Below are 16,282 nucleotides of genomic sequence, written 5' to 3' on the forward strand. Positions count from 1 at the left end.
CAGATGAAGAAACTAAGGTTCAAAAGAGCTTATCCAAGGCCACCCAGCTAGTGAAAGGAGGACCTACGGCAGCTCTGCCTGCTTCTGAAGCCAGTGCGCCATCACTAACATGAGATTAACATCCTGTACAGCATACTGTGGCTCAGTGAAGGGGTTAGAGAGATAAAGCAAAGATTGATGGATGAAGGTATCATTCATGGCAATTTAATAAAGAAGACAGGATTTCAGGAGCTGCTTGGTTGAGGCAAAGAGAAAGACTATGTTTGTGGAGAACTGCTCTCGAAAAGTCTCCTCCTCAGTCTACCCAATGTACACCCTTGAAACCTAGAGTCACAGTTCAGAGAGGGGCAGAGGGCTCTTGCAGAGCTTTCAGAACCACTTGGGAATCAGGCTGCTGCAAAAGCTACTTCCCCCTCACACTCGTGGCTTTGTGCAGATTCTGGTTGGCCAGTAAGAAAGCTGGGGCCATGGTTTTACTGCTCACTCTCCTCTCTTCCTTATGGCTGCCTTGCCCATCATATTCCCTCCAGATTCATCAGATTCCCTCCAGCATCTTTGTGGCTGAGCACACAGGGAGGGCACTACAGACGGATGCTGGAGCTGGCTCCTGGGCAAAGAACAAGGACAATGCTTTTCTCTCTCTGCCCAGATTAATTGGACACTCCTTACCCTCCCTCAAACAGATACTTAGGTGCCCAAATAATTTGACAAGTACCAAACATTATTCTTTCATCCTAGGAAGCTTAGAGAGATGTCTGCTCTGATAAACTGTGGAGTAAAAGACCGCAAATCCTTCTTAACCATTCTGATCAATAATGACATTCACTGTTCATTGAGCATTTTACCATGTGCCAGAGAGTGAGCTAGGATTTTACATACATTATCACACTTAATCTTCACCACAGCATGTCACAGAGAAGGAGAAAGTCACAGAGGGGTTAAACAATTTTCCTGGAACCACAGGGCTTGCTTTTATACTCTTTCAGGTTTTACCTTCCCCCCTCAGGGGCAACTGTGGGCCAGCCAAGCTGCCTTTTCTCCCCTTCCTACCTTCACAACCAATTAAGAAACAAGACACTGGAGACTGACAGATGAAGATAAAAATGTCAGTGATACTCCTGATAAAGTCAATGAGAGACTGTGACTTTGGGTCTGTGTGAAAAGTTCTTGCTAATATTCTCTGCATGGCCCTCCTGCTCCTCCAGCTAGATGTAGACCATCAGGTACCCCATCCAGGTGACAGTCTGGCTCTTGAGGCAGAGACAGTGACCTCAGATTGCTCCCTGGAGTAGTCTGGGTTGAGAGGTTCGAAAAGAGTGAAAAGCTTTAATAAATTATTAATAAGTTAGGTGGACCAGTGGATTTCTCCCACCAGTCAGGGAACTCTTTAGGCAGTAGAGGGTGGGGCCCGAGGCCAAAAGGGTTACATTTTGGAAGCTCCTCAAAGAAAAACAATCTAAAACAAGGAGAAAGGAGTTTGCTTTCTGTATTAGTCAGCTTGGCTGCCATGACAAAAGACCACCCTGGGTGGCTTAAACAACAGGAATTTCTTTTTTACATTTCTGGAAGCTGGGAGGTTTAAGACCACCAAGTCACCAGATTTGGTGGTTTGGTGAGGACCCACTTACTGGCTTGCAGCTGGCCACCTTCTTGCCGGGTCCTCCCAAGGGAGAGGAAGAAGGAGAAGGAGAGAACCAAAGTTCTCTTCTTGGTAGGGCACTAATCCCATCATGGGGTCCCACCATCATGACTTCATCTAAACCTGCTTACCTTCCAAGGTCCTACCTCCTAAAACCATCTCACTGGGGGGTGGGGCTTCAACATAAGGGACTGAGGGGTGGGGGACAAACATTCAGTACAGAGCACTTTCTCCCCTTGTTCCTTCTCCTGAAAAACCCCTGAGAGAGAGGACTTTCAGCAGAGGGAACGCCATAATGTGTTCTCAGAACCATGAGGGAAGTCCCAGTACAGCCTTCTTCATAGTGTTTAAAAGCAGGAGCATGAAATTAAATCCTGGCTCCATCATTTACCAGCTGGGTGAACTTAGGCAATTCATTCACCTTCTCTGAACTTCTGTTTTCCCCATCTATAAAACAAGAATGATAATAGTACCTGGGGGCTGCTTTGAGGCTTTAAGGAGATAAGGAATGTCAATGACACAGCATATTAAGTGCTCAATAAATACTAAAGAAATACACATTAAAATTTTGGAGATGTAATTATGAGGGAAAAAAAGTGCACCTTACACTTGGGTGAGAAATGGTAGCTTCTATCCCTGGACACTGTCCTGCAGAAAGTGCCAGAAATCTTTGGGGAACGCTGTGGATTGGCTACTGTTAAAATAAAAACCTAGTCGGGTGTCTGGTAGCAGCAGATCACGGAGAGGAAAAAAGTTCAAAGAAACCTTGGGAAGTTCTCTTTTGTAGGGAGGGTAGAATGCACATGTCAGCTTTGTTTGCAGGGCAGTGAGTGATGGCTGGTCCTGTGGGCAAAGAGAGAGGTCACTACAGGAGACTTAGGCCTTTTTACTCAGAAGCCACACTGAGATTTCCCTTGCAGTGATGGAAGCTGAAGGAAACTTAGAGATCGCTGGTCTAAATCTTTCACTTAATTGATTAGAAAAATGATACACGGAGAAATTTGGTGATTTATCCACTTCATGCTTATAGCTAGTGATGGTGCTGTGTGTTAAGCGCCCAATCCTTCCATGTCACATCAGTGAGTTTTTTCTTTTCTTTTCTCTTCTTTTTTTAATTAACATATAATGTATTATCTGTTTCAGGGGCACAGGTCTGTGATTCAACAGTCTTGCACAATTCACAGCGCTCACCATAGCACATACCCTCCCCAGTGTCCATCACCCAGCCACCCCATCCCTCCCCCAACCCCCCACTTCAGCAATCTTCAGTTTGTTTCCTGAGATTAAGTCTCTTATGGTTTGTCTCCCTCTCTGGTTTCATCTTTTCTTGAACCATCCCGCCTTGCTCCAACAAGTCGGTATCTTTTGTCTTAGGAGCTCAAGATTCTCACTAAAACACTAAAAAAGATTTTTGGTTTTTTTTTTTTTTAAGGACAGAAACTAATAATTATTAAGCACCTGTGTGTGCTAAGATGCCAGGATTCTTATATGGGCTAAAGTTTGGCATTTTCTGACCAATGCAGAGAGGGAGGTTTCCCTTTTCCCTGAGGAGAACACTGAAACTCAGGCCAAAGGCTTGCCTAGGATCACAGCTATCAGGGAAGCTGATACCTCTAACTCTACAGAGATCCATGCACCTGAGGGCCAGGACTCTTTAACCCCCCAAGGACTTGGTTTCTAGTATAGTGTTTTTCTTCACTAGAAAAAGTGTGCATGTAAATATTAATAATGATTTCCAAGAAGGCAGAAATGATCCTTTGAGACCCAGATTTTTTAAAAAGAAAAAATCAAAATTTTCTCCCCAGATGTGTGCTAAAGAGATCATTAAAAAACTCAATGTAGCCCTTAAGATTCTTTTTTTTAACAATACTAAAATAGATTTAATTTTTAACATTGATAAGAGTTTCAGGCAGATGTTTTAAAAGTTATATAAAATTGAAATAAAATGGAATATTTGATATTAGCCTCTCATGCTATGCCTCTAAAATTTTCCATAGTTTGTTTGTATAATATTTTTTTCTGCTTTAAAAATATATATGCTCCTTTCCAAAAATTTGGGGATTTCAATAAAAATTCAAGGAACAAAAAAAATTTGTTCAAATTTCCACCACTAAGAGTTAATTACCATAATATTTTGGTGTGTATGCTTCAATTAATAGACTTTTTTAGAGCAGTTTTAGGTTTACAGAAAAAAAAATTTTTTTTTTTCTGTAAAGGAGAGTTCCCATATACTCCCCCCCCCCCCCAAGTTTCTCCTATCATTGACATCTTACATCAGTGTGGTACATTTGTTACAACTGATGAGCCAATATTGATGCACTATGATGAAGGAGTTTACATTCCAGTTCACTCTTTGTGTGGATTTTGACAAATGCGTAAGGACTTGTATCCACCATTTGATATTATACGGGATAGTTTTTTCACTATTTAAAAAAGCATATATAAAGTTAATTTTGACTCTTCATTGGGTAATTTAATCATTTTATGTTCTTTAGTTTAAAAATAGTTGTTACGGTTCTTTGATTATAAAAATAATCCATGTTTACAGTAGTGTTGATGCATAATAACCATTATAACCATTCAAATGAATCACCTAAAAACTGGCACTTTTTAAAAGAATGTTTACTTTGTAAGTTTCATTAGTTGCATGTAAACAATCACGAGTATTTGGGGTCCACATCGTAGCACAGAAGGGCCTGCTTCGCCTCTGTGGTTTTCATGTGAAATTACTGATTACCCCTTGGGCCACATCGAAAAGGTGGTAGTGCTTTGAGTGGGTTCACTGAACAGTACACATAAGACTCGCCCTAGTTCCTGGGGAGAAGGGTAGTTTTAAAAATACACACCTAGTGTTTCCTTTGCTCGGAAATGCGCACAGCCTCGGCTCCTTCGCCTAAAGCGAACTCCTAGCCCAGGCAGAGGTGGGGCGAGTGGACTGGGGCGGGGGCGATTTGCTTGGGCGATGAGGCGGCGCCTCCCGCCCTGGGCTCGTGAGGCTGGGGGTTGATGGGGGTAAGGGGAGAGCCTGGCTTAGGGGGGCCGAGCCGAGGGTGGTGGTATGGGGTTGTTGCTGGGGGTGGTTGGAAGGGAGCCGGGCTCGGGGTGTAGCTGAGGGCAAGAAGAGCTGGAGTTGGGGGAAAGCGTAGCAGGGCCAGGGGCGTGGCTGGGGGATAACCTGATCGGAGATGGGGGATGCCGTGGGGGCTTGGGAATGGCTGGGAAGATGGTGGCAGCCGGGCTGTTGGCAGGGATGGTCTTGGCGGGGTCGCTGGACGAGGGGGGTGGAAGGGCCGGGGGTGTGGAGGGAGAGTCTGGTCGGGGGCGTGGCCTAAGTGGACAGAGAACGGGCTGGAGGCGTGGCCGATGCGGGTTGGGGGCGTGGCCTGGGGAGCCAGGCGGCAGCGGCGCGGGCGGGATTCAGCGGCGCGCTTTCTCTAGGGCCGCCCCTCCCGCCGCCAGCCCAGAGGCAGCGCACCCGAGCAGAGGCTCCGGCGAGAGCCCGGCGTGCTCCGAGCTCCGCGGGATCGGGACCGGCCCTGTGTCGCAGAGACGTCTTGGATCCACTGGCTTTGGAGGCTCCGCCGAGTGGGAGCCGCGCGAGGTGAGGCTGCACCCCGGCGTGCAGCTATACGGAGCGCGCGCGGGGCGTGGGGCAGGCGTCCGGGGTTGTTAGCTGGGAGCCGGGGGAGAGGAATTAGTCCCAAGCGACGGCTTTCAGAGCCCGAGGACGCCCTGCTCCGTCCTCCCGGCCGCTTCTCGGGGCCGCCCGGGCTGCCCACCTGTTGGTGCCCTGAAGTGGTTGCTCGGCGACAGCCCACTCACCCCCCAGGTTCGGCCAGTGGCGTTGCCCCCGGGGAGCGCGTGCAGCCAGTGCTCCTGGAAGAGGCCCTCTCCGGCACGACTCGTTCGGGGATTACCCTGAAACTTTACCCCGAGCTCCCGACTCGCTGGGCCTGGCCCTCGAGGTTGCGCGGGGAGGGAGGACAAAGGTTCGGGGAGCCTGGTGCGGCGGGTATTCCCTTCACGGCTCCGCTCCCTCCGGTGGCGCGACCGGTGCGGCCGGCCCCGGCCCAGGTCTGCTGCAGCTGGCGGCCCTACTGCGGATGCGGTCGGAGAACTCAGTTTTTGAAAGCAAGTTTCTCCTCAGGTCCCAGCTGGGTCTCATTTCACGAGAAAGACCGGTGGGACCCGGAGTCTGTCGCCTCTGAATTGGAGGGAGTTGCTGGAGTTGGTTTGATTCCAGTTGTGGTTGACGTGGTGCGGGAATTTGCATACTAGCCCCAGTAAGGTAGAAGCCAGCGGTGCTGCCCACTTCAGGGGGAACTCAGGTGACTGTGCTGGCGGGCCACCTATCGGACTGCGCAAAGTTACAGAGCCTGAGCAAATTTCGCCTCCCTCCAAGTGCGAAAAAACAAACCAAACCAAAGCAAACAAAACTCTCTGGGTTAGTTGCTTCCCAGCATTGGATGATAATGTTAATAATAGAACAATAATTTGAATTTAGTGAGCACTTATTACCAAGGCTATCCAAAATCAAACCCCAACACCCCCCGCCCCCAGGTTTTCTCTGCACCTCATCTCATTTTCTGTGTTGCCTGGTGTTTTCTTCCCCATAACCCCCCTTCAGATCTCCCGGTTCTTTGCTTTCCTTTGCTAACAGGCACAGAAGTCTCACTCCATTTTATTTTTCCACCTTTCATAACAAATGCACCTTTTCTCTTCATGTCCCCCAACTTGCAAACCTCCTCACTCCATTGTTCTCCTTCCTGGTGCCTGTTAATTATGCACTCCTCCCTGTGCTGCCAAACCTCTTCTCTGCCCCCACATCCTTCAGAGGTTTATGTGACTATTTCTTAGCCCATATTGTAATTTTCAGTTACCTCCTTTGGCCCCCAAATTTGGCATCTTCCTTCCACCCAGGATGATTATCTGCTTTTTTATTTGTGCTACGCATGTGCGGGCATCTTGATTCTCTCCCCAGTTTCTCCCACATGGTGCTTTCTTGCCTTTTACTTACTTCTCAACAAGTGCTTTCCCTGCTGCTGCCTTCACAGCACACCTTGTTTCAGTTCCTTTGGTTGTAATTTTTCTATGCCACCACCATCCCTTGGTTCCTTCCCCTCTTTTCCAATCAGTCCTCCATTACCTTGTGGACATCTTAATTTCAGACCATCTGAAAGGGTCAGGAGGTGGAGGCAGGGAGCCACTTCCCCTTCCCCAGGAGTGCCCTGGGTTTCAGGACCTTCCTTTCTGCTCTAGTATCATATACATAGTTATTGAATTATGTTACTATTGATATCAATACAAATGTACTTATTAAACACTTAGTCTGGGCCAGGCACTCTTCTGAGGGATTTACATGTAATAATACCTCATTAATCCTCCTCAGATCCCTGAAATGTAGATACTATTACTCTCTCCATTTTACAGATGAGACAAGAGAGGCTGAGAGACGTAATGGGCCCGATTTCTCATGGCTCTGTAGTGGTGGAGCCCTCAGCCAAGTGCTGAGCTTATGTGCCGTAGGAACTTCTGAACTCAGACGTGGGCTGGGATTTGGCTTTGGAAATGAGGTCATTAATTGCACGTTTTATTTAGTCTACAGTTTCCACCAGTTGAGGGCATATTATCCATACCTGTAGAATAGTGCAGGGGGAAAACCTAATGCCTAATGTCCTTTGGAAAGACTGGGGACACTGCCCGGGCTGTCAATTCAAGCTTGCTTTCAGTTGGCTTCCTGAAGAGAATACACTGGTCCCCTTAGCTACAGGGGGACTAGAAGAAAGATTGTTGCCAACTGTCTCCTGTGCATTGAGAGTTGAGATCCACTTTAGCTAGCTGGCCAGACCTCTAGGGTCCCCCTGTGATAGCCCTGTGATTTTATGAATCTTGTTTATTTCTATTTCATTATATAATCTTAAAGCCTTGTTCAAATACTTCCTTATTGGTATTCACCTTCCTGAAAGTTGGAGGCAGATATTTCCCCTTTTGCAGATACTGGAGCAGAGTGTAGGTAAAGTTTTATGCTTTGTTAGCTGGAAGGGATCTTACACTCCACAGATGAGGAAACTGTGACCCAGAGAAGTAAAATGATGTGTCCAAGGGAAAGCAGCGGTCTCCAAAGGACAGGAGACCTGGCTTTAGATCCCAGATCTGTTGATCTCTGGTCCAGGGCTCTTCATGCCTGCCCCCACGGCTTGGTGGGTTGACCTCTCTGCTTGCTGCTGAAAACAATGAACCTTCTTTCCTCTTCCTTTCCTGAGCTAAGAGGCTTTGGGAGGATTCGTTTAAAATAGAAATTGTCAGTGGTTTTTCTGGGTGTTTTTTTTTGTTTTGTTTTGTTGTTGTTTTTTTTTTTTTTTTGTCTGAAAGCTAAACACTTAAAAATGTTTGCTCTTGAGATATGTAATGGCATAAATGGGATCATAAAATCACGAAAGTATAAATTCAGAAGTTTTAGAAAGAAGTAATTTTGTTATTTCCAAAGCATCAGGAAGGAACACCAAATGTACATTTCTTTCTAGAGGCAAATTATATCATACATGGCAGTTTGAAGATCTGTAACTGTAATGTTTAATTGTATTTTCCATTTGCAGACAGAAATGCATTAGGTACAAAGTGCTCACATGATTCCCTTCATCCTTGCATCTCAAATGAAACAGAAGGGAAGGGGGAGAGCATGTCAGGTTAGTTTTTGTTTCTGTGTTGGCCCTGCCATGCTCTCCCCCTTCTCTTGGACTGGGACTTCCACCCATGCCCTCCTGATTCCCAGCTCCTGCCTGTCTATTTAATGCCTTCCCCCTAGGAACCCTCAGGGAACCTGGAGGGTAGTATTTACCCATGCTGCTCAACTCATTCTGTAATAGTCTTTCTTGACAGAATTAAATCCTAATGCCCTAAGGTATACGTTGTATGTAATTAACTTCTCTCTGATGCTTCTAGAATGAGAAGGGGGGTTAGGTTCCATCCTTGGGAGAACTGAGGGAATAGTTGCTCAAATAGTTATCTGTGTTCTATGGTTGAGATGAGGATCATTAGAACTGAAGAGCAAGTTAGGTTTCCCTGCTCCCCTTTTGCAATTGAGAAAATGGGACGTGAGGAACGTTGTCATGGCCAAAGCCCCACAGAAAGTGACAAGATTGAGATTGGAGCACCGGGCTGCCTGGCTCAGGAGATCTGGGTGTGTGCTTCCATGTGTCTGTCTCCTCTGTGCCTTGTAACTCCCTCAGGCAGAGGCTTTTACGAACTCCATGGTTCCTGCTTGCTGAGCTGCTGATGCAACATGAGAGGTGGGGGCAGGGCTCATAGGAGTGCCAGGGCCCATCCCTGTCTGTCTCACTTGGGGTGCACATGGCGCTTTGTCACTGCCTGAGAGGACACCGGGAGCTGCGGCAATGCCGGGAATGGAGAGAGAATGTTATAGGTTTCTCATACATGGCAGTGACTGTGGTCAGAATGTCCACATTTGTGGACACAGGTAATGCCCCAACCTGTGGTCCTAATGTTCAAATGCCCTAGACATAGAACTATTACCTCATCTTAACAAGGACCTTAAAGGACCCAGTTTCTCAGTCAGATACAGCCTCCGCCCGTTTCCCTGCAGTAGGACCACTCTGTGTCATTGTGGAAGAAATGAGAACGCAACATTGTAATTTCAGGGACCATGTGCCTGACTCAAAATATCTTCGAGCACACTTGCCTGCCAGATCTGGACTGGAACCTTCCCCTGCCTCCCAGCCTCACTCTCTGGATTCAGCCAGACTGGGGAGCTCTGAGAGGACTCTGCATGGCTAACTTGGAAGAAGGGGGCAGCCAGTCTTTCCCTCAGTCCCCATTAACACCATGACAGAGTTTGTTCTCTAAGATTGGCAAGCTGTCCTTGGAGAAAAATAGAACACAGGTCTGAAATGACTAGACAGACTGGAAAGTGTTGGTGGAGGGAGGCAGCATGCAGGAAAGTGGGAAACTGGGATCTTTGCTCATGGTCTAGGGCAGGTGCAAGGGGAGGGCGAGTCCAAGATTTTATTGTCTTAAAACGGAGGGGCAGGAGGCCAGGAATGAGATGTGTTCCTGCTACTGGAACTTTGATGACAGTCTTCCATAGAAATTATCATTCTATATAATCTAAACAGTGAGCAGTCTTGTACTTGAGTGTTAAAATTACAATTCAGTCACATTAAACACATTTCTGAGGTCAGGCCCTAGTACTTACCCACCACGTATGATACACAGAGAGATGAATGAGTCCTGCGTCCTAAAATAACTTACACGTTTACATTGAAACACATCCAGTTTATACATTGGAATCATCTATAGCTGTGAGAAAACCAGCTCCTACCTCAGAAATCTGCTCCATTTCCACCCTTCCTGGTGGAATGGCGTGCTCACATATGCACACTTATTGTGTACCTTTTATGTGCCAGGCCTGTGCTGGATGCTGAAGATGGATGGAGTCATCAGAAACAGCCATGGTCCTTGAGGAGGCTCACATTCCTGTCCGGTGGGAGAGGTAGATGTGTGAAAGGAAAGTCTTGAAACGTGTAGCAGGTGTACTGATCAGTTTATGGGGAGGGGGTTTAGGGAGCACATGAGAGATCTTGGATCCAGGAAGACTTCCTGGAGGAGGAGTTAACTACAGCCTGGGCTGAATGGGATGAGCAGGTTGGGGAAGGAGCTGATAGAAGGAGGCATAAGACAGATGGATTCAGCCAGATTGAATAAGCAGAGGTGGGGAGACAGACTTCAGCTCGGTGACCCTAGGGACTCTGAACCCTTCTGCATGGCTGTAGCTCCCAGCTTATCATTTATGACTGTTACGGTATGTTTTGAGCAGTGGTTTTGCCTCAGTATCGCTTGGGGATTTGGCAGAAGAGCAAATTCTAGGGCTTTCCCCCAGACCTATTGAGAGCTTCAGAAGGCCAAAGTTTGAGAACCACTGTTCTAGAACATGTGCTTTCCAGAGGTCCCAAACAGTTAATCTTCATGGCTACATGATAAGCTTTTCAGAAAGTGGAAACTCCGTTCCTACCTGGTTGGATTGGGTAGGATTTTCTTCAGGTCCACAGCCATCCTCATGTCCTGCATTTCTTTGCCCAGTGTATGTACATTCTCACAATTTTTTCTGCTCCCCCTACTTCATTTCATCGCACACTACTGATTTATATTATCTCTCTAATACCTCTACCTGACATCATTTCTTAGTGTTTGGCACTAGGCCAACTGAGTTCAGATCCCAGCTCTGCTGTGTGATCTTGGGAAGGCACTAACTTGTCTGTGCCTCGGTTGCCTTATCTGAAAAATGTACGTAGTAACAGAACCCAGCCCATAGGTAAGCATTTCAAACTTTGCTGCACATTGGAATTACCCAGGGTTTTTTTTTTAAAGTTGATACCTATTCCCACCCCAAATATTGTGATTGGTTTTGGGTGTGACCTAGGCATTGGAATTTTTAGCAGCTTTCCATGTGCAGCGAAGTTTGGGAATCACTGTGGTTGGCTGTTGGGAGGATGAAATGAGTCCGTTCTTGCTTAGCAGAGTGCCTGGTGCGTAGTAGTAAGTGCTTTGTATACATCTGTTGGCAGAGGCGCTGATGATTTTCTGGCAGCAGGAGGAGAGATGAGCCATTTCAATTGTTTGATGCATACTTGTTGATCGTCAAATGCTTGTTGGTTTAGAGATCTCCTGGTGGTCCCGTCTTTTGCTCTGAGAGTTTAGAGGTGAAATAGCCCAATGCCGTGAATCTCCACATCTAATTCTCCAAGCCCTCTCTTTGCAAGGATACAAGGGTCATGCTGTAAACAGAGCATGTCCTCCCTCACAGCCTCACCAGCACTGGGCACCATTTTCCCACCTCTGTATGGAAAAACTTGAATTTTTGGAATATAACCAGATTCTAAAATCATGAAGTAGCAATGCTTAACAACATGGAGGGGGATTACTTAATAGTTGGGTACCATTACTGTCTACATTTTTCAGATAAGGCAGCTGAAACACAGAAAGGTAAATGCCTTCCCAAGGTCACACAGTTAGCAAGCCAGCAGAGTTGGGATCTGAACCCAGTTTATTTTGTACCCACTCTAATCTCTCCTTTGTACCTAAATGCCAGTTTTCAAACCTGGAATAAATCTTTAGACTTGGTCTCTCTTTGGCACGAATCTATTTTGTAGGATTCAAGTGTCACTATATCCTAAATTATGTATTTCTAACCATTACTTGAAAGGATGTATAATCTTTTTGCTTGCCCTGTCTTGTCACATACATTAAATCAACCTTCATTCATTGTTTTATTAATTCGACAACTATTGATGAGCAGCTGCTTTGCACCAAACAGCCAAGCTAGCAAGTTTATTCCTTCTTTTCCTCCTGTGGAGGGACAAACCTGTCTCTCTGTCAGCATGTGTAAGTATTTCGGTTTTGATTTATAACCACAGCCTTTTCTATACTTGTCTTCTTTGGTGACATAATCCCTCAACTTTTAATAATGGAACATCTGAAGGGCATTTTTCCTGTTGATTTCATGGGCCTTCCTTGAACCCTGCTGAGATTAATTAAGCCAAACCCCATGCAACAATTATTCTAATATATCCTGGCGAGTTATTAAAATGTAGGTTGCCCGGAACCAGGAGGCTTGAGTAAATGAGCCACAGTTAGTACCCTCAGAATGAAATCGGTGATGCAGTTTAAGTTCTGTGGGTTTGTCATATCTTTTAGTCTAGAATCAGTCCTAGTAGTGTGGCCAAACTAAATAAAGAAATGAGAAATAGGTGAATTCATATGTCAGATTTCTGATTTGTTCTCTTTCTTGAAAAAGTTAGATGATGTGCTTGGTTTTGCTTTCTGCGTAGGGCATGCAAGTAGTTGGTGTTTACTGTGAGAGTGGCCCTGGGACATTTAAGTGTGTGCTGCAAATGGAAATAATTGATTCACTGTATTTGTTCTGCTGCCCGATTACTAAGTGAAAGTCTACCGCTGGGGAAACTTGTATAGCCAGCGCCCAAGTGGCTCAGTATTATGGTAAAGACTAGCCTCCATTGTGTGCTCTCACCATTATCACTCCAGTCACTCACAGACTGAATAGGCTTTAGAAATACAGGCCTTCAGAGGACTTGTCCTTGCTTCAATGTTCCGTGGATCCTTCTGAAATAACAGCCCCCGAACCCTCACTGAAAACAGTAAAGAAGGTGGGGATATATTAATATCTCCAGTTTTAGTTATATTCAAAAGGATTATATATTTAAAATGAGAACAGTTCAAAGTACATTTAGGTTTTAAACATTTGAGGTTAACAATCCAAAATAAGCTAGGAAAAATAAGTAAAATATTCTCTAAAATGGTATGTTTTAAAATCTGCTAGACCTGTTTTCCCTACCTTTGACTTTTCTGAAACAAATCTAAACTCCCCAGCGATTGCTTGGCTCATCTTACCGATGAGCCTACTTGTTTTACCAAATCCAGTTCAGCTCTAGCATTAGAGCATCTCTCTCTGTGTCCTTAGGCCACTTTTCCAGAACTGTTGTGTCCTATACTTCCTAGAAAAGGATTGGGTACTTTATGTGCCAGCTTTGGTTCCTGGCCACGATCTGTGGTGTGCCTGTGCACATGTCCGTCCGTCCGTCCGTGTGTGTGTGTGTGTGTGTGTGTGAGTGTGTGTGTGTGAGTGTGTGTGAAGGGGGACTGTATATGCTGGAGCCAAAATGACGTACTCTGTTGTACAGTGTGACATGGAGTGAGCTCCTACTTACATAAAAGTTCCCTTCTAAGTCGAGTCTTAGACTCCTGGCCTCACTAAGTAAATGAATCTGTGGAATTCTGAATAAGGAAAGTGGCAGCTTCTCTTGAACACTTAGTTTTTTAATGACAAGTCATGGCAAGGTGTGGGTAAGAAGAGTGATTTATAAACTTGTGGCTTGTGGGGTCAGGCTGACTGGGTTATATTCGTACCTTCAACTGCTGTCCTTGCCACCCGGCATCGGTATAATCATTTCTGTTCCGTGTTGAGCCATCTGGAAGCAGACACTTGTCTCTAGGCTCAGCTTCTGAAATGCCATGCACCTGGCAGAGTGTCCTGTGCTTCTGCACTGTCAGGATGGCTCCTGGATAATGATGATGCTCTGCTCCTTGAGACGTAGGGACCATTCGTTCATAAACGCAGCTGCAGTTCGGGCCAGGGTGAGGCACCGTGCTGAGCGCACACTTACAAGGTCGAGTCTGTTGTAACTCTGGCCGAGCTTAGCCCTCCTGCCCCCTGCTAGTCTTACCCTTTCTCATTAGATCTCACTCTTGGATGGGAGGAGAGTGATGAAGGTTAACTTCCTCTTTGCTTTTCTTTCTGGGCTAGAATCTTCTTCCAGGGCAGTGGGGCTCAGGAGAGGTGACAGAGTATATGTATGCTTTCTTCTCCCTGTCAGTGGTTCTGCTGGAAGATCATCTGTGCTTCTCTTAACTCCACTCAAAATTAGGAAAAATACCCAGGGCTCTGAGAATGGTCTGCTTTCCTTCTAACATAGAAGAAACTTGGAGGAGGAAGCAAGAACTGTTTCTCCTTTTCCTAATCTTTATTTCTAATCTGACCCCTCATCCGAGGGGCTCACCCTGAAAGGGTGCTGACCCAGAAGCCTTCAAGTGGTAACATAGAGGCGAGAATGATCTAGCATTACAAGGTCAGTGCTTACAGGTGGATAGGTCAGAACGTATAAAATTGCCACCACTGCCTAAATATGTCTTGATTTGGTAGCATGGTTAACTTACATTTTCATTCCAGCACATCTGAAGGAAGTTTATCGCATTGACTTCCTGGGGGCTGTTTTCAAGCCTGCTGAGATTAATTAAATCAAACCCCATGTGACAATTATTCTAAAGCAAAGTGGTTTATTAAATTTTGGAGCATGCTGGACTACTGAATTGAAATTATTCAAGAAGATGATTACAGTTTTGTTGATTTCATGCTATAGGAGTTTAATACCCTTTTTTTCTATTTTTATGGGCAGATACTGCCAATCTCTTAGTTTTTCTTTCCTGCTGGGATGAAGAATCTCTAAAGGATGAAGGAAATGGCCTGTTGTCAGTAGGACAGTGCTGTTTTCTTGGGTTTCCTGGAAAGGGATCTCTGTAGAGGCCAGGTCTTACTCTCTACACAGTGCAGGTTGGGGATTTTTAAGAACCCTTTGTGTCACTTGGAACACTTTTCTGAGATGAAGATAGTGGGTATCTGTGCAGATCAGTCTGGGATAAAGAACGTTGTGAAAGGAGACCTGGCTCAGCAGGAGGGTTCCCAGTCGCTCGTCATACTGAGCTGGGACAGCCACCTTCTCTGTGTATGTCCGTCACCTGGGAAGACCTGGGAAGCACTTTAGTCATTAGTGAGAGAAGATTTAAAAAACCCACAGAACTCTTGAAATCATGTGTTTTTGTCACTGTTTCTTCCAAACGGAAGAGTATTCTTTTATATGATTGTTTAAAGAGAACTGGATGCCCCAGTGACCAGTTATGACACATGCCTGGTTACAAATCTTCCTCTGCCATGGTCTAAACTCATCACTGCAGGACTCAGAAAGAATAAGCTTGGAATGCACTTCTCATGGATTATTAGTTGGATAGAGAGGCCCCCACTGGGAGAATCCTATAGCTGTCTCCTCAGATGAGTGAGAAATTCAGAATTGTGGCAGGATCACCCACTCACTGCTCACTTGGAGACCTGGATGGTTTCAGATTCCCAGGAAAGCGACTGTTGTGTCACCTGAGGGCAAAGGGACTTGGGAAGCATTGCCCATTGGCTGCCTTATGTTTTCAGGGTTGCCGTTTGGCAAGAGGGGAAGGAAGATGATGAAGTAGTGATCCTCATCTCAGAACCCACAGGGCAGATCTGATGGCATCGGCTGCTTTCATGTGGAGGACAGAGCAAGGAGAATCGGTGCTGGGAAGACTGTCTCTCACTGATGTGTCTCATGTATGGCGTTATGACTACAATGCCCCTTGCTTCTCGCACAGTGTGATGCAGGTAATAGTGGACATGTCTCAAGGGTTAGGTGAATGGTTTCAAAGGAAGTGGGATAGAGAGAGCTGATAATTACCGATGGCCTAACAGGCAGGTGGCCACACCTGCTTGCGGGTGCATGACTGGGTAATCTATGCTGGAATTCATACAGACTTCTGGTATTGGTCCGAGGCTCTCCTGCTGAACCTGTCTGCATCCATTGTGGTGATATTCAGCAAAAAGGCATACCCAAATCCCAGTGATCGGTTATGTGGAAGATAATGGTACATAAGTTGTTTTCATTAACTAGAGTGAGGCTGGTAAAAGTGGACATCTGACAGAGAAGAGGCAGGAGTTTGCTGAAGAAGGGAGTGCGGATCTGAGAGTTAAGGCAATATATATTGTATTTGTGAAGAGTTTTAAATTCTTGTTTATTAATTTTTTAATTGAACTTTTCATTTTGAGATAATTGTAGATATACATGTATAATTATATGTAGATATACATGTAGATATACATATACATATATAAATGTAGTACAGTGATATTTACATGATATAGTACAACATCACAACTGACATCGATACAGTCAAGATACAGACATTTCCCATCACCCTGAGGATCCCTCATGTTATCCTTTTATGGCCACACCCACTTCCCTCCTGTCCCCA

The 16,282-nt window shown here is 45.6% G+C and overlaps 1 protein-coding gene across 7 annotated transcripts in view; it reads left to right on the forward strand.

The window, feature by feature from the left end:
- Window positions 1–5,100: 5,100 nt before the first annotated feature.
- Window positions 5,101–16,282, forward strand: part of SPATA13 (spermatogenesis associated 13) — a 142,724-nt gene continuing 131,542 nt past the window's right edge. For 3 of the 7 annotated variants that reach the window (XR_013447040.1, XM_036117255.2, XM_078070557.1), the window contains exons 1-2: window positions 5,101–5,240; window positions 15,429–15,635. Coding sequence is in view for 2 of the 7 variants with exons in the window: in XM_036117255.2 (XP_035973148.1) it covers window positions 15,504–15,635 (132 nt within the window). In the remaining 5 variants the exon portion in view is untranslated. Of the gene's footprint in view, window positions 5,241–15,428; window positions 15,636–16,282 lie in introns of those variants that run through there. The other 4 variants (XM_078070554.1, XM_078070555.1, XM_036117260.2 and 1 more) reach the window with 3 other exon arrangements.

The sequence above is a fragment of the Halichoerus grypus genome, chromosome 4, assembly GCF_964656455.1.
Source record: "Halichoerus grypus chromosome 4, mHalGry1.hap1.1, whole genome shotgun sequence".
Taxonomy (NCBI): Eukaryota; Metazoa; Chordata; class Mammalia; order Carnivora; family Phocidae; genus Halichoerus; species Halichoerus grypus.